Consider the following 24,641-nt stretch of genomic DNA (forward strand, 5'->3'; position numbering starts at 1 on the left):
TGTGTGCGTTTGTCTTGTGTTTGTGTCAGTGTGTGTTTGCTGTACAGGTTGATGTGTGTCTTGGAATGAGAGCTTCATTAAATGGTTGATTCTTCTCTGTGTTCGGTGTCGACTCGTGTAGCGTCGCTGAAAACCTTCGTCTCTGCTCCGAGGGTCTGATTCACGTCACGTCCGTCCTCTGGTTGTTTTCACGTCCAAACAGGAAGTGAAACATGTTTAGTGACGTGAATCTGTGATATTAAGAATCAGAGATTATAAACTAAGATGATGACACATCTCCACTTCCTCAAGAAATGAACACAACATATTTTGAACACAAACGCTGCCATCTTGTGGTTAAAACATAACATGCAGTCATTTGTGATCGTGGTGCTGATGATACATCAGCTCGACCAATCAGAAGCCAGTCTCAGCTGTCATCACGACGTCTCAGCCTGTCTTTATATGATCGTGTCATGATTGACAGATGAAATCGACTTGTGATTGGTCGAGTGTAGATTTAGGCGGGACTTTAAACCACGCCTCTACTCCACGATCACTGCTGCACAAGTGATGTCATCACCACAAGATGGCAGCGTTTGTATTTGAGATACTTGGCTTCGTTTTTATTAGAACAGCAGGAAGTGGAGACGTGTCGTCCATCTTTATTTACATCTTCATCTATGTCGGCATCATTTCCACGTCATGTGACACATGGTTGATAATTTAGTTGTTGATGTTGTGATCGTTATGTCTGGTTTGATTTGAGGGAGTACACCAGAGGACACGTGTACTACATGTACGTGTACTGAGTGAAGTATCTGGAAGTTTTTCCTTGTTTTGTTTCAGTAGAAATTAGTTTGTATGTTTTATTCTTGTTTTATAAACGCAGGCGTGTGATTGGTCGTGGTTGTGTCCGCAGCGTGAATCAGACCCGGTGTCGACTGTAGCCCTTTGATTTCAGCTTCACGTGCACGAGCACCAGCGCAGCGTGCACGTGAGCCCGCGCACGTGAGCCGAACCACACAGAGACGCTTCTGCATAGACATCAATTCAAATCACACTCATGCAAATAGACGGAGGACACGTGGACGAGGGACAGGAAGTAAACAAAGACAAGAGGTGAGTGTGAAGAGGACGGATGAGTGATCGGGTCCTCGAGGTTTATAAAAATAAATACGTTTGTTTAATATTGAACATTTTTCTCTGAATGATTTTGAACCAACGGACGAAACGAAGACGACGTGAAAGTTTCTGAAAACACAGCCTGTGTGTGTGTGTGTGTGTGTGTGTGTGTGTGTGTGTGTGTGTGTGTGTGTGTGTGTGTGTGTGTGTGTGTCAGTAAAATGTTCTGAGCATCAGGTCGATTAATAAACAAACAGTAAACATCTGTCACGTGATTAAACGCTTCGGCCACAGAACTACAACAAGTAGATAAACACGTCTGATTCTCCATCGGTCACAGGAAACAGCAGCAAGGGAACCATGTCACATGATCAGTCACATGATCAGTCACATGATCACGCCACACGTTTCGTTCACTGTGGACGCGATGATGTCATTCGTTGCTGAACTGCATCATGGGTCGTTTCACTTGTTTTACGTTCAGCAGAGAAAAGCTCAAAGTTTCAAACGGCACCAGCCAATCAAATTATGCAAATACAGGCCCCCCCCTTAAATCAAGATGGCCGACATCACAGCTCCATAATAGTGAAGCCAACGCCTCTTGATCGCCCTCTGGTGACTGGCTGCAGTATAAAGGAAATCCATGTTATAATTATTTGTCATCGATAGAACTTTGAAAAAAACACGATAGAAAGAACAAAACATATTCATCAAGATTGTGACTGATGGATTTTCTCTCCAGGAAATAAAACTTTGACAGTTTTAATTTTCACGAGCTCAGATCTGATGAGGTCATGGTTAGATCATCACATGACATGGTCACTTCCTCTGCGCAGACAGGAAGTGGATCTACTTGATTCTAGTTCTGCGGCTGAAGGTGGAGACGACGAGTTCCCGCTCAGAAAGTGTGTGTTTGTGTTAAAACGTCCAGTTTGAACTCACAAGTGAAAACACAACTCTTCTATCTAACACAACATCTGGTTATTAGCATCAATGATACAGGTTATTAATCTTTGTTCACACAACTAAAAAAAACAAGTTCAGTTTTACAGTATTTACCTGCAGCCATGTTGGAAAAGTTTGTTTCTAAAACTGTAAATGTAATACTCCTTTAATAAGTTAAAAAAATAATTTAAACAACACATTTGAAATTAAGAACTGAGAATGAAAACAAAAACAGACTGTTAACACAGAAAGAGAACTTTTAAAATCTGTTGTATGTTTTAAAAAACTCTTTACAACAAACTAAAGAAATCAAAAAGAGACAGGAAGCAGACAGGAAGTAGTTTTATACAAGTCGACATCATTGTATACAAAAGCCGAGTCGTTCAGCTCAGTGTTAGTGACCAGTGATATAAACTCTCTGAGGGAATATTTCATATTAGTCAATAAATATGTGAGGACACAGTAGAATAAAGGAGGAGAAAAGCTGAAAAGTCTTTATGGCTTTTAGAGGCTTCGTGGCCCAAATCACCTGGAACCTCAGAATCATCAGATCGTGAGACGAGGGCAGCGTCACAAAGAAAGAGTTCAGTGAGACGTGGGAAGTGGGATCAGTGGAACACTGGGATGTGAAGGAAGAGGAAGCTGGGATTCTACTGAGTTAGATTTGTCTCATTAAATCAAACAGAGAGTTTGTGTCTCTAAATGAAAACAACACACAACTTGAATCACCTTAAAGATTAAAGCACTAAAGTCAAACTTTATGTAACAACACATTTTATCTCCTATTGAATAAATCACAGGAAGGTTTCAGAAATGTGTTCATGCTCTAATGCTCAGCGTCCTCTTCTCAGCCTCTGTCTCAAACCCTGTCTCTTCAACACCCCCCTTCTGCTGCTTCACAATAAAAGCTTCCACCAGGAAACCAGAGGGAGGCTTTTATTGTGAAACGACTGCTCTCTGAGTAAGAGGAGCTGCTCTTCAACAACAAACCAACCACATGTGAACTCTGAGCTGTTCGGTCGGATCAGTCACTTCCTGCACCCCCCCCCCCCATCACATTGAGACTCTATCAGAGACAGACGTCTTCCAGTGATCCCACTTCCACAGAGACACGAGACAAATGGAAGAAAGGGACAAAGACAGACAAGTGAGAGAGTGAGAAAGTGCACCAGAGAGTGATGGAGAAACAGAAGGGAAATGAAACTGCCCTCAGTCTGAGACCAGATACCTCAGTGACGTTTCCTCTCCTCTTCAGTACGGAGCAAACTTCTGTCTCTCCGGCTTCTTCATCCCGTTGGCTGAGGAGGAGATCTTCGCCGTGTAGGACGCCAGGGCCGCCACCGCATGAGCCTGCACCGGGACGGCTGCCGACGCTGCCGTCTGCATTGAGCCTGGTAACAAGGGACCCCCGATGGCTGAGGCAGGAGGGCTGGAGAGGGCCAGGTAGGGGATGGACTTCACTCCCAGGAGGCTGGAGAGGGGGAAGGCGTAGGGAGACCCCAGGAGGGGAGCGGGGGGCATCGCGGCGCCCATCGCTGCCAGGGGGGAGGAGGAGGAGGACGAGGCGGGGGGGCGGGCTGGGTGAAGCTCATGGTCAGGTCAACGGGAGACGGCATGGAGGGAGGGAGGGAGGGAAGAAGAGGAGGTGTTGGAGGGAGGAAGGGAGGGAGGGAGGGAGGGAGGAAGGGAGGAAGAAAAGGAGGGAGGGAGGAAGGGAGGAAGGAAAGGAGGGAGGGAGGGGAGGAAGGAAGGGAGGGAGGGGGGGAGGAAGAGGAGGTGAAAGGATGAGGAAGAAGAGGAGGTGGAAGGAAGGAAGGGAGGGATGGAGGGAGGGAGGAAGAGGAGGTGGAAGGAAGAAAGGGACGGAGGGTCATCGCGGCTCCAATCGCTGCCAGGGGGGAGGAGGAGAAGGACGAGGAGGAGGAAAGGAGGGAGGGAGGGAGAAAGGGAGGGAGAAAAGGGAGGGAGGGAGGGAGGGAGGAAGGGAGGGAGAAAAGGGAGGGAGGGAGGAAGGGAGGAAGGAGGAAGGGAGGGAGGAAGAGGAGGTGGAAGGAAGGAAGGGACGGAGGGAGGGAGGAAGGGAGGGAGGAAGAGGAGGTGGAAGGAAGGGAGGGTCGAGGGAGGGAGGGAGAGAGAGAGGGAGGGAGGGAGGGAAGAAGAGGAGGTGTTGGAGGGAGGAAGGGAGGGAGGGAGGAAGGGAGGAAGAAAAGGAGGGAGGGAGGAAGGGAGGAAGGAAAGGAGGGAGGGAGGGGAGGAAGGAAGGGAGGGAGGGAGGGAGGAAGAGGAGGTGAAAGGATGAGGAAGAAGAGGAGGTGGAAGGAAGGAAGGGAGGGATGGAGGGAGGAAGAGGAGGTGAAAGGATGAGGAGGAAGAGGAGGTGGAAGGAAGAAAGGGACGGAGGGTCATCGCGGCTCCCATCGCTGCCAGGGGGGAGGAGGAGAAGGACGAGGTGGAAGGAAGAGGAGGAAGAGGAGGAGGAAAGGAGGGAGGGAGGGAGAAAGGGAGGGAGAAAAGGGAGGGAGGGAGGGAGGGAGGAAGGGAGGGAGAAAAGGGAGGGAGGGAGGAAGGGAGGAAGGAGGAAGGGAGGAAGGAAGAGGAGGTGAAAGGAAGGACGGCTGGAGGGTCATCGCGGCTCCCATCGCTGCCAGGGGGGAGGGAGGAAGGGAGGGAGAAAAGGGAGGGAGGGAGAGGAGGTGGAAGGGAGGGAGGGAGGGAGGGAGGAAGGAAGGAAGGGAGGGAGGAAGAGGAGGTGGAAGGAAGGAAGGGACGGAGGGAGGGAGGAAGGGAGGGAGGAAGAGGAGGGGGGAGGGAGGGAGGGAGGAAGAGGAGGTGGAAGGAAGGAAGGGAGGGAGGGAGGGAGGGAGGGAGTGAAGGAGGAGGGAGGAAGAGGAGGAAGAGGAGGAGGAAAGAAGGAAGGGTGGTAGGGAGGGAGGGAGGAAGGGAGGGGAGAGCGGTAGGGGGGGGTTGGATGGAGAAGGGTTAGAGGGTTAAACCAAAGACATGTTAAAAAAATCAAAAACTAAATCATAGAGAAAAACAAAGAGGATTTTAGAATCAAAATGAAAGAAGTGAAATCATTAAACCAAGTTTTACTGGAGGCTGCAACAGATTATTGTTGGGGGGGCGCTGTACGGATGGGGGGGGGTGCTGTGTAAGTTGGGGTGATGGCTGGGGGGGGCTGAGGGAGGAGGGGACACAACCATCGTACAGACGTTAGGATGAACGTTTGTCAGAGATGATGAAGATGATGAAGAAGAAGAAGAAGAAGCATAAACAAACATCTTCATACGTCACAGTCTGTTGATCACATGTAGAAATAAATATGTTTATAACCTTTTTATCATCAAATCAATCAGCTGTCAGAAGTTTTCTATTAAAATGTCTGCTTCCTTTTCAATCTGCTGTGGGATGTCTCTGTTTGTGATCTACTGGGACGAGGTGGGATGACATCACCGGCTCTGGTTTTATATGGTAGCTCGACTTTTATCCAGTTTTAAAACATGGATTCCTCATTTTTGAGCCATTCTCTGTTTTTCTTCTCCTCTGCTGCCTCAGCTTCACACGTTTAGTTCCGTCTCTTAAAGCAAAGCTCGTCCTCAGGAGCTTTTAGTTTGAATAAAACCACAAAGTGTCTTTGAGGAGATGAATTCACACAAACATACCAACGACATGCGTGTGGTCATTGAGTTGAATTCACCTCTGGAACAGTTCAAGTCTTTAACACTAATTCTAACTCTTGTGTTCACTTTGTTTTTCTAACATCAGCATTTAGTACCAAGACACTATTTTTAAATACAACTGGTTTCAACAAAGTTTTCCCACCAAGATGTTATTGAATGAAAAACTTGACACTAAAGATTTAAAAAATAAAAGATGGAGACGATTGTTGTTGATGTGAAATGTTGGAAACGTAAATGTTGTGCAGTTCTTTTACCTGAACAACAGGTTTGTTGTGAGAGGATGATGAGGACGTGTGTGGTGGAGAGGTTCTTTAAACCTGAAGCTGGTTTCCAGCAGCAGGAAACGTTCAGTGACACCAGGAGTCCAGGACTCAACACCAGCAGCTCAACGTGTGAAGGTTCAGAAGAAATATTCAAGACACGTGGAGGTTTGGTTCTAAAATATAAACTCAGTGTGGTTGAACATCTGCAGGTAGAAAGGAGAAGGCAGGTTTATTAATCTGAAGATGGTTCCATCAATTAGTCTGTTCATTATTTCATTGATAACAAATAAACACTTTCAAAACTTGATTTTTGATATTTGAGGCTTCACAGGAAGAATCTGAGTCTTCACTCCAGAAGTTTGAGTTTTGGGCCTGAACGCTGTGAACCGCCACGTTGGAGAAATCTGTGTGTTCATCAGATCCGCTGCAGAACGTCTTCTTCCTCGATCCTCACGCGCTCACACATCAACTCAGCAGCTGATCTGTAAATCTGCTGAAGATCAAACCACAATGAAAATATATGGAAACAAACACTGAACTCACTGTGATGGTAGAACTGCAGTTACTGGGTGGTTCCAGGAGGGGGCGCTGCTGCACCTCATTTGAACGTCTTCAACCCTCCTCCACTACATTTACTTTATTCAACAGATGTTTGTTTTATTTGCAATGTAAAAAACGTCATCTTCTAAATCATGACGTCATTTCCTTCTTAGTGTTTCTCAAAAGTAAAAGAAAAATACCTCTTAAAGAAGTTGATTTGAAATTATAATAATATTCTCACTACACTTAAAAAAATACAGAATTGTTTTCAGGATCAACGTTAAACAATCGAGACTTTACAAGATTCAGGTTTGTTCACATTGAACAGCTCAGAACTTATGGACTGAGTGAAAATACACAGCTCACACACCAAGGCTGATTCTCTTCTAACACTCAGTGTCCGAGGAGGAGCACTTTCTGTTCTACTTCAGTTTCATGTTGCTTTCACTTCAGGAAAGTTTTAAACAAGTATTTTTATGTTTGTTAAGGATCAGTTTTTTCCACCACTGGTAGAGAAACCTGAACATGATGGTTTTATTGACTCTGTTGTTTTACCACAGCTGCTCTTCACTCTTCATCTCTTCGCTCGTTCTCATGTTCGCAGCTACGACGTAACATCAGCTGCATTTTTAAGTCGTAATGTTGTGAGATTAAAGTCGTGATTGAGAAGAAAGTCTGAATTCATCCTCACGATGTTCCAACGTCATTGTGATATTACGACTGTTTTCATATCAGCCGCCCTCGTGGTGAACAGACTTCCTGTCTCATCTGAACTCGTGGCGTGCTGTGATGCAACCGATGACATCACGACCGACGACATCACGACCGTGACGACGATCGTTTTTGTAAAGTCGCTCTTCGGTTTGTTTTGGTGTCAAAATAAAAGCATGACGTATTCTGCATTTAAAGAAATGTAATAAACTTTATGATCTTTGTAAAACAAAGTGCAGTCATTTCTCAGATAGATAAAAAAACATTTAACACATGAAAATATAAAGTTAAAATATCTGATATTTAAATATCTTATGCAGTTTGGTGCTTTTCAACCTGAGAAATGTTATAAATGGAATTAAAATAAATATTACTATATACTATAATAACATTTTATTTAAAAGACATTTGACAAGAGGTAGAAAGTTATAGAACAAGATTAGTTGCTATAATTTAGAAACTAAAAATGTAAAACATCTAGATCAATAAAATCAATAAAACAGACGAAAAAACAAGAATTAGTTTTAACTCTGATTTTTAAACTCTGTTGCTGCGGAAAACGTGTGAACACCAGGGGGCAGCAAGGGTCAATAAAACATTAGGTCACATGGTCTGATGGGTCAAACTGTGAGACTTCACTAATATATCTGACAGACAGGGGGCGCTCACGTGCTGTTCTTCATCTGAACTGTTTCATGTTTTATTTAGAGATTTTAAACTTCTTTTCTACTTTGTTAACAACCTGAGAAGTGAGAGTTTAACACAAACATTTAAAAATGGTCTGATTTGGATTCACACTGAGATTCAGGGACTTCTTCTGTTTGTAAACAAATCAACAAACAAACAGAGGAAAAACATAACCTCCTTAGAGAGTTAGGGTAAGTTATAGAGTTAGAGTCCTCTCTCTCTCTCTCTCTCTCTCTCTCTCTCTCTCTCTCTCTCCCTCTCTCTCTCTCTCTCAACTTGTTTTATACTGTATGTGAATAAAACACCAAATCACAACTTACAAGTCAAATAAATCCAATGAAAAGATGATCAAGGCTTTGGTCAAGTTTTCTGTGAAATAGAATTTACACTCACATCAGTTTTATTTCTTGTTTTCATAGAAAGTAGTTTCTATGGTGGAATTCCAGTTCATCCAGTTTAGGCTTGATGGGAAAACCATGTTGTCTGCAGCCAGGTGCTCTGGCTCTTTGCTGACTTGACATGACATGTTCATCTTCATGAACTGGGAGGTTTCAAGAGTGAACTGGTTCCACAGGGAAGAGGAGCCTGAGAACAGGGAGCGGTCAGACTCCATTTTCACCTGGACGAGCAGAAGGAAGGAAAGTGAGCAGGTGAGTGTGAACACAACTTTCTGAAAGTTTCACTGTCTCACTCTCACACCTGCTGTTAACATCCGTCTGCTGATCACATGACTCTAAGTTTGACAGTTCACACCTGGTGACAGACGTCATGTGATCGGATCCCAGAGACAGATGTGAACAGCAGGTCTGGATCAAAGAGCCTTCAAAGGACTAATTAACAGAGTTAACTCACAGCTTCACTTTTTATCTTCATCTGTTCATCAAGTGTTTAATAACACAACGTGTTTTCACCATCATACGTTACAGTCACCTGAGTGTGTGTGTGTGTGTGTGTGTGTGTGTGTTTGTGTGTCCTTGGGTGACACACAAGTGATGCAATTCGTAGTTTGTCGACGTACAGAGAGAGACTCTTGTCCTTCCTGAGGTTTCTGACGTGATCACTGTATTTCCTTGTATATAAGTACTCCTGTGTACTCAAATAAATACCAGTACTACAAACTATGAAGCCCTGCTTCTATTTCACAATAAAAACATTTAAAAAAATAAATCAATAGTTTCAGTCGCCAGAAACGCTGGAGTGCTTTTATTTTGAAATGGGTCGGCTACAGGAAGTGATGCAAATATTTGTGTTTGTGACGTTTTCACAGATAAACATTGAAACTGGTGTGAAAGATCATTTCACTGTGTTCTGCTGTAAACTGAGCGCAGAACCAGAAGGAAATAGACCAGACCTTGAATATCTAGAAGAGCAGCGTGGCCTGAACCACAACTGAGCCGCAGCCGGTGCAACATGGACGAGGACACTTCAGAGCAAGTTGGACCCTCAACCACAAAGTAAGAGACCTGCTGCAAACATGTGAAGCTCCAAACTGAATCCTCACAGAATGAACCAGTGAATGATGTGTTCTGAATAAAAACATGTTTGTGTTTGCAGAGGTCAGGACCACAGACTGAGAGCAGAGTCTCCAGGGTCCAGCTGTCTGTCTCTGAAGAGTGACCAGTCCATGGATCCTCCTCTATTCTTCAGTAAAGAACCTGGACCCTCACCCACAGAGTAAGAGACTGTTTCTACTGGGACCTGCTCTGAAGAGGATCTAGTTTCCTCTAGTGTGGCCCCTGCATTAGGACACAGCTTCATTGAAGTTGGTGACTAATCTCTCAGAATCACTCAAAGAGCTCAGACCTCCACCAAGAACCAACACGCTCCTTATGAAACCACTTTGAAATCCACTAGAGACTCATTTGGATTTGGATCTGCACCAAATTCCACACACTGGTAAACATCAGTCCTCTGAACATGTCTGTGAAAGAGGACCCCCCCCCCCCCCCCCATCTGGTTCACAGACCACAACCTTCCAACAAGTTTACTGGTAATCTGTTGTTTTTTATAATCCCACTAACGAACCAACCAACACACAAACATACTGGGTGAACACAAAACCTCCTTGACAGAAGTGATGACAACCTGTGACTGTGACATGTGAGTTATCAGGACATGTCTTCACAGGGAGAGGAAGAGGAGTCATGTTTCTGAGGAGGAGCAGTCGTCCTGCTGTGCTTCGTGTCAGGACGTCCTGAAGGATCCAGTCTCCACCAGCTGTGGACACTGGTTCTGCAGACAGTGCATCACCTCATACTGGGACCAGTCTGGTTCTTCAGGAGACTCCTCCTGTCCCCAGTGTGGACAAAGATCCAGAACAGGAGCTGGAGGTCAGACAGCCGGTCAGAGCAGCACTGTACATGTGTCTGCTGATGTCTTCACTTCTGACAACAGCACATGTGGTTTTATTTTGTTCCTTCATACAGCATCAACATTTAACATCGTTAGAAAAGCACAAAGTTAAAAAGCTTCTATTTTCTGTAGTTTTTCTGTATCTGATGAAAACAATCAGCAGATTCTCAGATTCTCTGTCTCTCACATTGTTTCTTGTCTTTCAGCATATCGTGGTCTGCAGGAGGTTTCAGATGAACATAAGCTCAGTGTGAGGAGGAGATGTGAACATGTGACCGAAGGAAGTGATGAAACAGGAAGTAGAACCCTCCTCAACAGGATCTACACTGAGCTCTACATCACAGAGGGACAGAGTGAAGAGGTTAATACTCAACATGAGGTGAGGCAGCTTGAGACGGCTTCCAAGATGAAGATCCTCCAGGACACTCCCATCAAGGTCCACGACATCTTTAAAGCCTCCACTGACCAGCAGAGCAGCATCAGAGTCGTCCTGACCAACGGAGTCGCTGGCGTTGGAAAAACCTTCTCGGTGCAGAAGTTCACTCTGGACTGGGCAGAGGGTTTAGAGAACCAGGATGTGGGTCTGCTGGCTGTGCTTTCGTTCAGGGAGCTGAACCTGGTGAAGGACCAGCAGCACAGTCTTCTCACGCTGCTCCATGTTTTCCATCCAGAGTTACAGAAGCTCACGGCAGAGACGCTCGCTGTCTGTAAACCTTTGTTCATCTTTGACGGCCTGGATGAAAGCAGACCTTCTCTGGACTTCAACCACAGGGAGCTTGTGTCTGAGGTCACACAGAGGTCATCAGTCAACGTGCTGCTGACAAACCTCATCCGGGGGAATCTGCTTCCCTCGGCTCTCGTCTGGATAACCTCCAGACCTGCGGCGGCCAATCAGATCCCTCCTGCATGTGTTGACAGGGTCACAGAAGTACGAGGCTTCACTGAGGCCCAGAAGGAGGAGTACTTCAGGAGGAGGTTCAGTGATGAAGAGCTGTGCAGCAGAATCATCTCACACATCAAGACGTCCAGGAGCCTCCACATCATGTGTCAAATCCCAGTCTTCTGCTGGATCAGTGCTACAGTTCTGGAGCACATGTTGACCACAGACCAGAGAGGAGAGCTGCCCAAGACCCTGACTGACCTGTACTCACACTTCCTGCTGGTTCAGACAAAGAGGAAGAACAACAAGTACGGTGAGGGACATGAGACGAGTCCACAGCAGCTGACGGAGGCTGACAGGGACGTTCTCCTGAAGCTGGGGAGGCTGGCACTTAAACATCTGGAGGAAGGAAACATCATGTTCTACCAAGAAGACCTGGAGAGGTGTGGTCTTAATGTCACAGAGGCCTCGGTGTACTCAGGAGTTTGTACTGAGATCTTCAGAAGAGAGTGTGTGATCTTCCAGAAATCAGTCTACTGCTTTGTTCATCTGAGCGTTCAGGAGTTTCTGGCTGCAGTCTACATGTTCCACTGTTACACTGAGTGGAACACAGAAGAACTCAACAACTTCTTGGGACATTATGGGAACACAAACAGTTCCTTCTCCCTGAATGACCTCCTGAAGAGAACCATGAAGAAGTCCCTCACCAGTACAAATGGTCATCTGGACCTGTTTGTTCGCTTCCTTCACGGCCTCAGTCTGGAGTCCAACCAGAGAGTCTTAGGAGGCCTGCTGGGTCGGACAGGGAACATTCCAGAGATCATCCAGAGAGTCATCAACAACCTGAAGGAGATGGAGAGTGATGACATTTCTCCTGACAGAAGCATCAACATCTTCCACTGTCTGACTGAGATGAACGACCACTCAGTTCATCAGCAGATGAAACAGTTCCTGACGTCAGAGAACAGATCAGAGGAGAAACTCTCTGAGATCCACTGCTCAGCTCTGGCCTACATGCTGCAGATGTCAGAGGAGGTTCTGGATGAGTTAGACCTGAAGAAGTTCAACACATCAGACCAGGGTCGACTGAGACTGATCCCAGCTGTGAGGAACTGCAGGAAGGCTGTGTGAGTCCAGACATGATCAATATCATGTTCAATCAGTAGAGATGAGTCGTTCTTCAAATACACTCAGTGTTAGATGATCCTCATTGTTTTGGGCAGCTAATGTGTGTATGTAATAATGTATGTCCCCTCGGGTTTGAATGCACTTATTGTAAGTCGCTTTGGATAAAAGCGTCAGCTAAATGAAATGTAATGTAATGTAATATGTCAATCAATCAATCAAATTTTATTTGTATAGCCCATATTCACAAATTACAATTCATCTCATAGGGCTTTAACAGGGTGTGACATCCTCTGTCCTTAACCCTCAGCAAGAGTCAGGAAAAACTACTAAAAACCCTTTAACAGGGTAAAAATACGTAGAAACCTCAGAGAGAGCCACATGTGAGGATCCCTCTCCCAGGACGGACAGAAGTGCAATAGATGCCACGTGCAGGAAAACGTCATCAAGATTATTACACATATTATGTGTGTAATAAAGTTATTATTATGTACATTTACATTCTCATGTACATGTGAGAACAACTAGATCAGATGTGGAGAGTGAAATCCAATGTGATCACTGTGCTGGAGTTTGAGGGTTCAGACATACGACCATGTGGGGTGCAAGGGGTCATTGTATATACTGTGTATATATATATATATATATATATATATATAAATATATATGATCAAACAGCTAGCAGAGAGTGAGGAGACGATCAATGAATCAGTGTTTTGGATGAGAATCACTGATGGTTCCTTTAAACTGAAGAGAGGGGGGAGAGCGTGGCCTAGGGGATAGATTGGGTGCTCTGCAACAAGAAGGTTGCCGGTTCAAATCCTACTCTTTCCCATCTGCATGCCTAAGTGTCCTTGGCAAGATACTGAACTCATAAATGTTGAGTGTACGAAAAATGTAAGTCGCTTTGGAAGAAGCAGGAAATATAGTTTATTCTTCATTCTTGTCAAACCAGAGTTCCCACTCTGCGTTTGTCCTCCACCACCAACCAGTGCAGTGTCCGTCCCTCCAGGTTCCTGACATGTTACTTCACAATAATATGAGGTCACTGTGACCTTTGACCTTTGACCACTGAACTCTAATTGGTTTCTCTTTCCAACAAAATGTGAAAAATTCCCCTGAAGACAAACTTGAGATATCATGTTCAAGAGGCCATGAACATGTTCTGTGACCTTCACCTTTGACCCTTGACCACCTGAATCTAACGAGTTCCTCTGTTAGTCTGAATGAACGCTTGAACTAAATCTGAAAGGATTCTCTAGAGGAGTTTTTAACAAAGAGGGGATTTACCAGGGTGAGGGTCACATGATCACGTTTTGTATGAATGTATTGTTTTCTGATTTAATTCTCACAGATTTAATATTTTCTTTAATTACAGACTCGTTGATTGTGAACTCTCAGAGACTCACTGTGAAGTCGTGGCCTCAGCTCTGAAGTCAGACCCCTCACATCTGAGAGAACTGGATCTGAGTGACAACGAGCTGCAGGATTCAGGAGTGAAGCTGCTGTGTTCTGGACTGGAGAGTCCAAACTGTGGACTGGAGACTCTGAGGTCCTTAAATCCCTTTTCACTTTTCAGACTTTCTTTCTTATTGGGTCATTATTTATTTATATTGTCTCAGTTCTGCTCTGCTCACTGTCCCTCAGTCATCTGTCACTCACCCAGCCTGTCAGTCACGTCCACCTCATCAACTCCATTCACCTGCACTCACCTGCTCCTGATCACTAAGAAAGTGTCAGTAAATAACATGTGGACTGAGGCCGAGCACTCGTCCTCCTCAGGTTTTCAAAATAAGACTCATTCTTATTGAAACACGTTGGACAGTTGATAAGTATAGAAACAAACAGGAAGTGACATCAGGAGCCATCCCTACTTTAAACAGTGTTTAATTTCACAAACCTGCTCAGTGACCAACACACAGAGAAGAAGCTGATGAATGAAACAATGGTCCAACATGTCTGATCTGATATTTATCTTCAGGTCACAGACTGGACTGAGGTCAGCAGCATGTTGAGAGTCTGTGTTGACATGATGAAGATCCACAACAACAGGAGGACACATTCTAATATTCATATTTCTTTATCCAGGTTGGAGTACTGCAGTCTGTCAGAGATCAGCTGTTCTTCTCTGGCTTCAGCTCTGAGGTCAAACCCCTCTCATCTGAGAGAACTGGATCTGAGCTACAACTACCTGCAGGACTCAAGAGTGAAGGAGCTGTGTGGTTTTCTACAGAGTCCAACCTGTCACCTGGAGACTCTGAGGTCAGTTCACTGACTGGCTTTTTTTAGATCTCATATCTATAAACAGCATTTATACACAATTTATCTAATTTAATTATCACTCTCACTCATCTCACTCATCGTCATCCGCTTATCCGGGGTCGGGTCGCGGGGGGAGCAGCTCAAGCAGGGGGCCCCAGACTTCCCTTTCCTGGGCCACATTGACCAGCTCTGACGGGGGGATCCCGAGGCGTTCCCAGGCCAGTGTTGAGATATAATCTCTCCACCTAGTCCTGGGTCTTCCCCGAGGTCTCCTCCCCACTGGACGTGCCTGAAACACCTCCCAAGAAAGGCGCCCAGTGGGCATCCTTACCAGATGCCCGAACCACCTCAGCTGACTCCTTTCTAAGTAAAGGAGCAGCGGCTCTAATCCGAGTTCCTCACGGATGGCTGAGCTTCTCACCCTATCCCTAAGGGAGACGCCAGCCACCCTTCTGAGAAAACTCATCTCGGCCGCTTGTACCCGTGATCTCGTCCTTTCGGTCATCACCCAGCCCTCATGACCATAGGTGAGGATAGGAACGAAGATCGACCGGTAGATCGAGAGCTTTGCCTTGCGGCTCAGCTCTCTTTTCGTTACAACGGTGCGGTAAAGAGAACGCAATACCGCCCCCGCTGCTCCGATTCTCCGGCCAATCTCACGCTCCATAGTACCCTCACTCGCGAACAAGACCCAGAGGTACTTGAACTCCTTCACTTGGGCTAAGGACTCATTTCCTACCCGGAGTAAGCAATCCATCGGTTTCCTGCTAAGAGTCATGGCCTCAGATTTAGCGGTGCTGATACTCATCCCAGCCGCTTCACACTCGGCCGCCAGCCGATCCAGTGAGTGCTGAAGGTCACAGGCCGATGATCCAATGAGGACCACATCATCCGCAAAAAGCAGTGACGAGATCCTCAGACCACCGAACTGCAACCCCTCCCCACCACGACTACGCCTCGATATCCTGTCCATGTATATCACAGACAGGATTGGTGACAAGGCGCAGCCCTGGCGGAGACCAGCATCCACTGAGAACGAAACTGACTGGCTGCCGAAGACCCGAACACAGCTCTCGCTTTGGGAGTACAGGGATTGGATGGCCCTGAGGATAGACCCCCTTACCCCATACTCCCGCAGCACCTCCCACAGTTTCTCCCGGGGGACCCGGTCATACGCCTTCTCCAGATCCACAAAACACAAGTGGACCGGATGGGCATACTCCCAGGCCCCCTCCAGGATCCTTGCGAGAGTGAAGAGCTGGTCCGTAGTTCCACGTCCGGGTCGAAAACCGCATTGTTCCTCTTCAATCTGAGGTTCGACGATCGGCCGAACCCTCCTTTCCAGCACCTTGGAGTAGACTTTACCAGGGAGGCTGAGAAGTGTGATACCCCGGTAATTGGTACACACTCTCTGGTCCCCCTTTTTGAACAGGGGAACCACCACCCCGGTTTGCCACTCCTTTGGCACTGCACCCGACTCCCACGCGATGTTGAATAGGCGTGTCAACCATGACAGCCCCTCAACACCCAGAGCCTTTAGCATTTCTGGCTGGATCTCATCAATCCCTGGGGCCTTGCCACTGCGGAGATGTTTGACCACCTCAGTGACCTCCACCAGGGAAATTGACGACGAAACACCATCAACCTCGAGCTCTGCCTCCAACATAGAGGGCGTGTTATTCGGATTCAGGAGTTCCTCAAAGTGTTCCTTCCAACGTCCGACGACCTCCTCAGTTGAGGTCAACAGAGTCCCATCCTTACTGTACACAGCTTGGATGGTTCCCCGTTTCCCCCTCCTGAGGTGCCGGATAGTCTTCCAGAAACACTTTGGTGCCGACCGAAAGTCCTTCTCCATGGCCTCTCCGAACTTCTCCCACACCCGCTGCTTAGCCTCCGACACGGCAGCAGCTGCAGCCCTTCGGGCCTGTCGGTACCCTGCAACTGAGTCCGGAGTCCTCCAGGATATCATATCCCGGAAGGCCTCCTTCTTCAATCGGACGGCTTCCCTGACCACCGGTGTCCACCACGGTGTCCGAGGGTTACCGCCCCTTGAGGAGCCTAAGACCCTGAGGCCACAGCTAGCCGCCGCAGCTTCAGCAATGGAGGCTTTGAACACCGCCCACTCTGGCTCAATGCCCCCAACCTCCACAGGAATGCCAGAAAAACTCCGCCGGAGGTGTGAGTTGAAGATACCTAGGACGGGGGCCTCCTCCAGACGTTCCCAGTTCACCCGCACTACTCGTTTGGGCTTACCAGGTCTATCCGGAAATTTCCCCCATTCCCTGATCCAACTCACAACCAGATGGTGGTCGGTTGACAGTTCCGCCCCTCTCTTTACCCGAGTGTCCAAAACATGCGGCCTCAGATCAGATGACACAATCACAAAATCGATCATTGATCTTCGGCCTAGGGTACTCTGGTACCAGGTACACTTATGAGCACCCTTATGTTCGAACATGGTGTTTGTTATGGATAATCCATGACTAGCACAGAAGTCCAATAACAAACGACCGCTCGGGTTCAGATCAGGGAGGCCGTTCCTCCCCACCACGCCTCTCCAGGTGTCTCCATCGTTGCCCACGTGGGCGTTGAAGTCACCCAGCAGAACTATGGAGTCCCCTACTGGAGCCCCATACAGGACTCCATTCAGGGTCTCCAAGAAGGCCGAGTACTCTGAGCTGTTTTTTGGTGCATACGCACAAACAACAGTCAGTTTTCCCCCCTACAACCCTTAGGCGCAGGGAGGCGACCCTCTCGTCTACCGGGGTAAACTCCAACACCGCGGCGCTCAGCAGGGGATTTATGAGTATCCCCACACCCGCCCGGCGCCTCACGCCCTTGGCAACTCCGGAGAAGAATAGAGTCCAACCCTTATCCAGGAGTACGGTACCAGAGCTGAGACTGTGCGTGGAGGTAAGCCCCACCAGATCTAACTGATAGCGCTCCACCTCCCTCACAAGCTCCGGTTCCTTTCCCCACAGCGAGGTGACGTTCCACGTCCCCAGAGCCAGCTTCTGCCGCCCGGGTCTGGTCCGTCGAGACCCCTGACCTTCGCTGCCACCCATGTGGCTGCGCACCCGACCCCAACGGGTCTTCCCACAGGTGGTGGGCCCATGGGATGAAGAGAGGGGGGGGGTGCCACGTAGTTTGTTTGGGCTATGCCCGACCGGGCTCCGTGGCAAACCCGGCCACCAGGCGCTCGCCATCGAGCCCTCCATCTGGGCCTAGCTCCAGACGGGGGCCCCGGGCTTCCTCCGGGCCGGGTCACATCTCCTCTTTTTTCGTTATTCATTGAGGTTTTTTGAACCATTCTTAGTCTGGCCCCTCACCTGAGACCACTCTGCCATGAGAGACCCTACCAGGAGCACAAGGCTCCAGACAACACAGCCCTCAGGTTCACAGGGACACGCAAACCTCTCCACCACGATAAGGTGACATTTAATTATGTTTAACATAATTCCTCTTCATTCATAACTTGAATTCACTCATTAATTAATCTGTGACATTTTAAATATTCAGCTACTTGTTAAAACACTGAGTTTAGTTCTGGATTTCCTAAACTGATCTGCAGGACAGAGACCGGGTCCAAATAATCTATTTGTACTGAATCAGGACTCGTTTTTAGTCCAACATGTCTGATTTCATATTTATCTTCCATGTTATGAGTCTGTGCTGACATGAATATGTGTCTGTTATTTTCACACATGAACTCAGTTTAATTTACAGTTAAGTTTTATTCTTTATCCAGGTTGAAGTGGTGCAGTCTGTCAGAGATCAGCTGTTCTTCTCTGGCCTCAGCTCTGAAGTCAGACCCCTCTCATCTGAGAGAACTGGATCTGAGTCACAACGAGCTGCAGGATTCAGGAGTGAAGCTGCTGTGTTCTGGACTGGAGAGTCCAAACTGTCGACTGGAGACTCTGAGGTTCTTAAATCCTTCTTCACTTTTCAGAATTTCTTTCTTGTTGGGTCATTATTTATTTAAATTGTCTCAGTTCTGCTCTGCTCACTGTCCCTCAGTCATCTGTCACTCACCCAGCCTGTCAGTCACGTCCACCTCATCAACTCCATTCACCTGCACTCACCTGCTCCTGATCACTAAGAAAGTGTCAGTAAATAACATGTGGACTGAGGCCGAGCACTCGTCCTCCTCAGGTTTTCAAAATAGGACACATTCTTATTGAAACACGTTGGACAGTTGATAAGTATAGAAACAAACAGGAAGTGACATCAGGAGCCATCCCTACTTTAAACAGTGTTTAATTACACATACCTGCTCAGTGACCAACACACAGAGAAGAAGCTGATGAATGAAACAATGGTCCAACATGTCTGATCTGATATTTCAATAAGGAGAGACTTGATTTCCAATTTACCAATATTTATTTATTTACAAACACACAAAAGAATGTGTATGTTTCACAGCATTTTAGACCCCTGTGAGATGTCATCAGGTTTAGAAGGGGGTGGAGCAGAACATCAAACAGGAATACCCCCGGGGGTCTAGACACTGGTTGTGGTTTTATCTGTTGAACGTATGTTTACAAGGCCCATCTTATGCTCCTTTGTCCTATTGGACTCGCTGAGTGTGACATCCTCTGCCCTGAACCCTCACAAGGGTTAGGAAAAACTACAAAAACCTTGACAGGGAAAAAGTAGAAACCTCAGGAAGAGCTGCATGCGAGGGAACCCTCTTCCAGGATGGACAGAAGTGCAATGGATGCCACGAGCAATGTGTATATTGTCAGGGCGCCTTGTCGATTTAGTCTGTGATCAGCTGCCACCATGATGGGGTGCCGCTAAAATCCCCATCCGTTGACATGATCCATGATCAGTTGAGGTCGGGATCCGGATGAGGTGAACATCCTCGACTGGAGGAGAATGGGGTGGAGGAGGGGCTGCACGAGTTGCTGAATGATGGGTGACTGAGGAAGAGAGGAGAAGGGATTTTTAAAGGTTGGCAGCTGCTGAATGACTGGCTGACTGAGACCGCGCCCGACCTGATCGATATTGAGGTACACCCACAATCAGCTGATCACTGTGCAGGTAAGGACCTCCATTGGGCGCTCCTCAAGTTAGGAACGCCCACGATCAGCTGATCGTCTGCTGGTTTAAGTCTTCCTTCCTGAACTTGTGCTGAGCTTCATTTATCTTCAGGTCACAGACTGGACTGAGGTCAGCAGCATGTTGAGAGTCTGTGTTGACATGATGACGATCCACAACAACAGGAGGACACATTCTAATATTCATATTTCTTTATCCAGGTTGGAGAACTGCAGTCTGTCAGAGATCAGCTGTTCTTCTCTGGCTTCAGCTCTGAGGTCAAACCCCTCTCATCTGAGAAAACTGGATCTGAGCTTCAACGGCCTGCAGGACTCAAGAGTGAAGGAGCTGTGTGGTTTTCTACAGAGTTCAACCTGTCGACTGGAGACTCTGAGGTCAGTTCACTGACTGACTTTTGTAGATCTCATATCTATAAAACAGCTTTTATACACAATTTATCTAATTTATTTCTAATTTAACATAATTCCTCTTCATTCATAACTTGAATCCATTCATTAATTAATCTGAGACATTTTAAATATTCAGCTACTCATTAAAACATTGAGTTTAGTTCTGGATTTCCTAAACTGATCTGCAGGACAGAGACCGGGTCCAAATAATCTATTTGGTCTGAATCAGGACTCGTTTTTAGTCCAACATGTCTGATTTCATATTTATCTTCCATGTTATGAGTCTGTGCTGACATGAATTTGTGTCCGTTATTTTCACACATGAACTCAGTTTAATTTACAGTTAAGTTTTATTCTTTATCCAGGTTGGAGAGCTGCAGTCTGTCAGAGATCAGCTGTTCTTCTCTGGCTTCAGCTCTGAGGTCAAACCCCTATCATCTGAGAAAACTGGATCTGAGGAACAACAAGCTGCAGGACTCAGCAGTGAAGGAGCTGCTTGATCTACAGCAGAGTCCAAACTGTCGACTGGAGACTCTGAGGTCAGTAGATGGTTGGAGTCAGTCCACGCTGCTTTCATCAGTATGTTACTAAACACAGTCAGTATCACAGATCCAGGGTCTGTGCTACCAAGCAGGATTTGTGGTTATCAGGTTAACTTCAGGTTTAGTTTTTTCAGTTCTATGAAGCTCGTCCACTTCTTAACCAGGTCAATCACCATGGTAACTTCTGATGAACAGCTAACCTGCTCCAGGTTAAGTTGGAGATCAACCCGTATAGAAGCTCCGCCCACTGACCACAGTGACTCTACACTGTTGTGTGGTGCACACTCTCCTTAAAGGGACGGATAAGGGAAGTTTAAATCAACGTCTGGTTGGTTCAGTTGATCTCTAACTCACCCAGAACATCTCAATGTCTCCAGACTCATCCTGTCACCAAAACACCAGATGACCTCAGCTTCCTGGAGACAGGTCCATGTGTGTGTCCTCAGAGACAGTGAGACAGTGTGTGTCCTCAGAGACAGTGTGTGTCTCAGAGACAGTGAGACAATGTGTGTCTCAGAGACAGTGAGACAGTGTGTGTCTTCTTGTCTTCCACTCGTCTTGTTAGTAAACAACAGATTCAGGTCTCGTGGTCTCGAGTTATTTATCTCGTTCACACGTTATTATGTCGTGGTCATGTAATATATTCTTACCAGATTCCACCAGGGGGCGCTGTAACTTACACATTGACACGATCCAGATGTTTCACCAGCTGTTCCTCCTGCATTTAGCAGCTGTGACTGGGTTTCTTTTATTCTGGATCAGGTGTTTGTTCTCCTCTGATTTTTATTATAGAACAGTTTGATCCTGGTTGTGAAATATGAGGCTCTGCTGTCAGTCAAACTGTCCATGTCTGTGATTGGTCACACACAGTAGACCCCGCCCCTTTTATGTGCCCGCTCAGATCTCGATGAGGAAAACCTGAGTTAACTTAACGAGTTGATAACCAGCGTCATGTGACCACTTAGCCTGACTGTGTCTGTCAGGTTCAGTTGAGCTGATCTCAGAAAGATCTCCTGGACATGTTGAAGTGTCTTCATAGTTCAGGCCTCAGTGTTTCCTCAGTGAAGCTGTGAGAGGACAACGAGGACAGACGTCAGGATTGGACAGAGACACAGAGAGACAACAGTCGGCCAATCAGACGAGCCACAAGCTGCTTGGGATCATGTGACTGAGTTGACGTGAAGAAGACAGTTGTTGTTGTTTTCATGTGAACAGGAAGTGAAGCTGGACCACAGCTGACAGCCTCACACGAGGGACAGAGACGGTGTCGTCTTCATCTGATCTGAGACAGTTTGTCCTCTCACTTCATCAGTGAAGAACTGATCAGGTGGATCTTTGTCACAGCTCTGAGGTCAGTGGGACTGAAGCCTCTCCTCATCACATGGTAACCAGGAGCTCTTTATACAGAGCAGAACCTCTGCTGAGGTCCATCTGTCTCCTCTGGTCCCAGTTTGTCAGAAGCAGATGTTCATCAACACACAGTGAAACATGACTTCACCTGTAACAGCAGTAAATCCACCTCTCAGGTGTCAACTCTGCACTTTGACATGCAGAGGACACACACTGAGCTCTTAGCGTGTTCATTCCAACACGTGAACATGAAGCAGAGAGGAAGCTGCTCCACCTCTGAACAGGACTGAAGTCCCTGCTGCTCTTTCTACTGGATGAGCTGCATCACTGACTCACAGCTGATGAAGTGAGTCTCTGTGACACTGATGTCTTCTTCTCTCAACAGGTGGGACGGGTCTTTGTGGAGTTGAGAGTGAAGAGGACAGTGTGTGTGGACGGAGGCTGAGCTGTGTCCTGAGGATCCAGAGGCTGAAGCAGCAGCAGCTTGTGTGTAGTCTCCAATCTACACAACCCCTAATCTGCATGTGTTTGTGAGATGAAGCCGGAGCACCTGGAGAAAACACGGGGAGAACATGCAGACTCCACACAGGAAGACCCCATCTGAACCGGATTCAAACCAGCAACCTTCCTGCCCTGATTGTGTTTATTCACATGTAGAATGTGTTTATTGAAATGACACAACACAAGCAGAATATATAAACCCTCTATAAAGAGTCACATACACAAAGTTCAACACATTGAAATCCCTTTGAGTTCAAAATCAGAGTTTTGTCTTTGACACAAAAGATCAAAACTCTGGACTTAAAAATGGGACGTTTTCATTTCTGCATCAGGTGCAGAGCGGTGGTGGCTTTTCTACTTTTGACCCACAGGTGGCGCTGCAGTACAACAGCAGCACATCCCAGTCAAAGGCTTTATATTCAGTCTATGAGTCAAACACATGGATCATTTCCTCTGTGACAAACCATTACATTATTATTACATTAGCTGACACTTTTGTCCAAAGCGACTTACATTTTAAGTACACTCAACATTTATGAGGGGCCATCTAGGGGTTCAGTATCTTGCCAAGGACACTTAGGCATGCAGATGGGATGAAGAGCATAAACAAACATCTTTCCCGTATGAAGATGTTTGTTTATGCTTCTTCTTCTTCTTCATCATCTTCATCATCTCTGACAAACGTTCATCCTAACGTCTGTACGACGTTAGGATGCCCCCCCCCAGCCATCACCCCAACTTAAACAGCACCCCCCCATCCGTACAGCGCCCCCCCAACAATAATCTGTTAGTTTTTTTAATCTGTTGGTTTTATGATTTCACTTCTTTCATTTTGATTCTAAAATCCTCTTTGTTTTTCGCTATGATTTAGTTTTTGATTTTTTTTAACATGTCTTTGGTTTAACCCTCTAACCCTTCTCCATCCAACCCCCCCCGTACCGCCAGGGATTCGAACCAGCAACCTTCTTGTTGCAGAGCACCCGCTCCATCCGCTAGGCCACGCTCTCCCCAAACCAGATGTAACGAGAAGAAAAACATCTCAGAGAGAAAAGTTCTGTTTCTACTTGTCTCTGCTTTAATGCTCAATAAACATCCTTCAACTGGTGGAAACATCTCGTCCTTGGTGCAGGTAAAAGAACAAAATCACCAGTTTGACATAATGGAAACCAGCAGAAGAAAAGTGAATGAGACATTAACAGTATGAAGAAGAGTCGATGAAGAGCAGAGCATCTTTAAGTCTCTGAGGAAACTGTTTCATAAACATTTTACCATATTAATAGAAAACTGACCCGAGGACGTTTTATACAAACCCTAACTCACTTATAAGGAAAAGCTTGTGATCATAATGAAATTCTACATCTGATCAATATGTCTCAATATAAACAGCCTGACAGCAGATCAATACATTTATTCATGATTCTTTATCAGTGGATTTAATTCAGAGAGAGAGTGTTGATTGGATTGTGTTTACAGGAACAGGTTACCGACAGTCAGGTCGAGTCCTGCATGCAGATATTAAAAGTGTATGAATGTGTGTGTGTGTGTGTGTGTGTGTGTGTGTGTGTGTTTGTGTTTGTGTTTGTGTGTGGAATCCAAGTCCTTTGTCTTTTTCACAGAGAAACAGATAAAACTGAAACACGTCAGGAACACGTCAGGAACATGTGAGGAACGCGTCAGGAACATGTGAGGAACACGTGAGGAACACATCAGGAACACGTCAGGAACACGTAAGGAACATGTCAGGAACATGTGAGGAACACGTGGTTGAGTTCATGTATGGAACCAGCTTCAGTGTTGTTCTGGTGAACACTGTACAGTTACTGGTCTCTACAGTAAACCCACAGCTCCAGGCAGTAATCCTGTGTAAACACGACTTCATGATAAACACGACTCGGCCTCTTTGTTTGTTTCAGTGTGGGTTTTATTTATTAGAACATGAATGTAAAGAAAACAGAATCAGGAACACGCTGACACACTGAGCACTCGTCTTCAGAGGAAGCACAAATGAAACGATGGAGAACATCAGCAGGAAAGATCTGGTCCTAATGGACTTTTCATGTTCAAGTGCAATAAAGAATTCAGAACTCGTTTAGTTCGGCGATTGGTTGGTGAGTGTGTGCGTTTGTCTTGTGTTTGTGTCAGTGTGTGTTTGCTGTACAGGTTGATGTGTGTCTTGGAATGAGAGCTTCATTAAATGGTTGATTCTTCTCTGTGTTCGGTGTCGACTCGTGTAGCGTCGCTGAAAACCT

At 46.4% G+C, this 24,641-nt stretch overlaps 1 protein-coding gene across 1 annotated transcript; it reads left to right on the forward strand.

The window, feature by feature from the left end:
- Window positions 1–8,454: 8,454 nt before the first annotated feature.
- On the forward strand, window positions 8,455–23,496 carry LOC133972186 (NACHT, LRR and PYD domains-containing protein 12-like). Its single transcript, XM_062409484.1, has 8 exons — window positions 8,455–8,572; window positions 10,492–12,289; window positions 13,666–13,839; window positions 14,376–14,549; window positions 18,298–18,471; window positions 19,811–19,984; window positions 20,365–20,538; window positions 22,277–23,496. Exons 1-8 carry the CDS (start codon window positions 8,455–8,457, stop codon window positions 22,299–22,301), a joined length of 2,811 nt encoding a protein of 936 aa, XP_062265468.1. The 3' UTR covers window positions 22,302–23,496.
- Window positions 23,497–24,641: the final 1,145 nt, after the last annotated feature.

Source organism: Platichthys flesus, chromosome 2, assembly GCF_949316205.1.
Source record: "Platichthys flesus chromosome 2, fPlaFle2.1, whole genome shotgun sequence".
Lineage (NCBI taxonomy): Eukaryota > Metazoa > Chordata > Actinopteri > Pleuronectiformes > Pleuronectidae > Platichthys > Platichthys flesus.

Coding starts and splice junctions, on each gene's coding strand:
- LOC133972186 (XM_062409484.1), top strand. CDS start 8,455: ATGTTCATCTTCATGAACTGGGAGGTTTCAAGAGTGAACTGGTTCCAC. Junction 12,290..13,665: donor AGGAACTGCAGGAAGGCTGT/GTGAGTCCAGAC, acceptor CTTTAATTACAG/ACTCGTTGATTGTGAACTCT. Junction 14,550..18,297: donor TGTCACCTGGAGACTCTGAG/GTCAGTTCACTG, acceptor TTCTTTATCCAG/GTTGAAGTGGTGCAGTCTGT.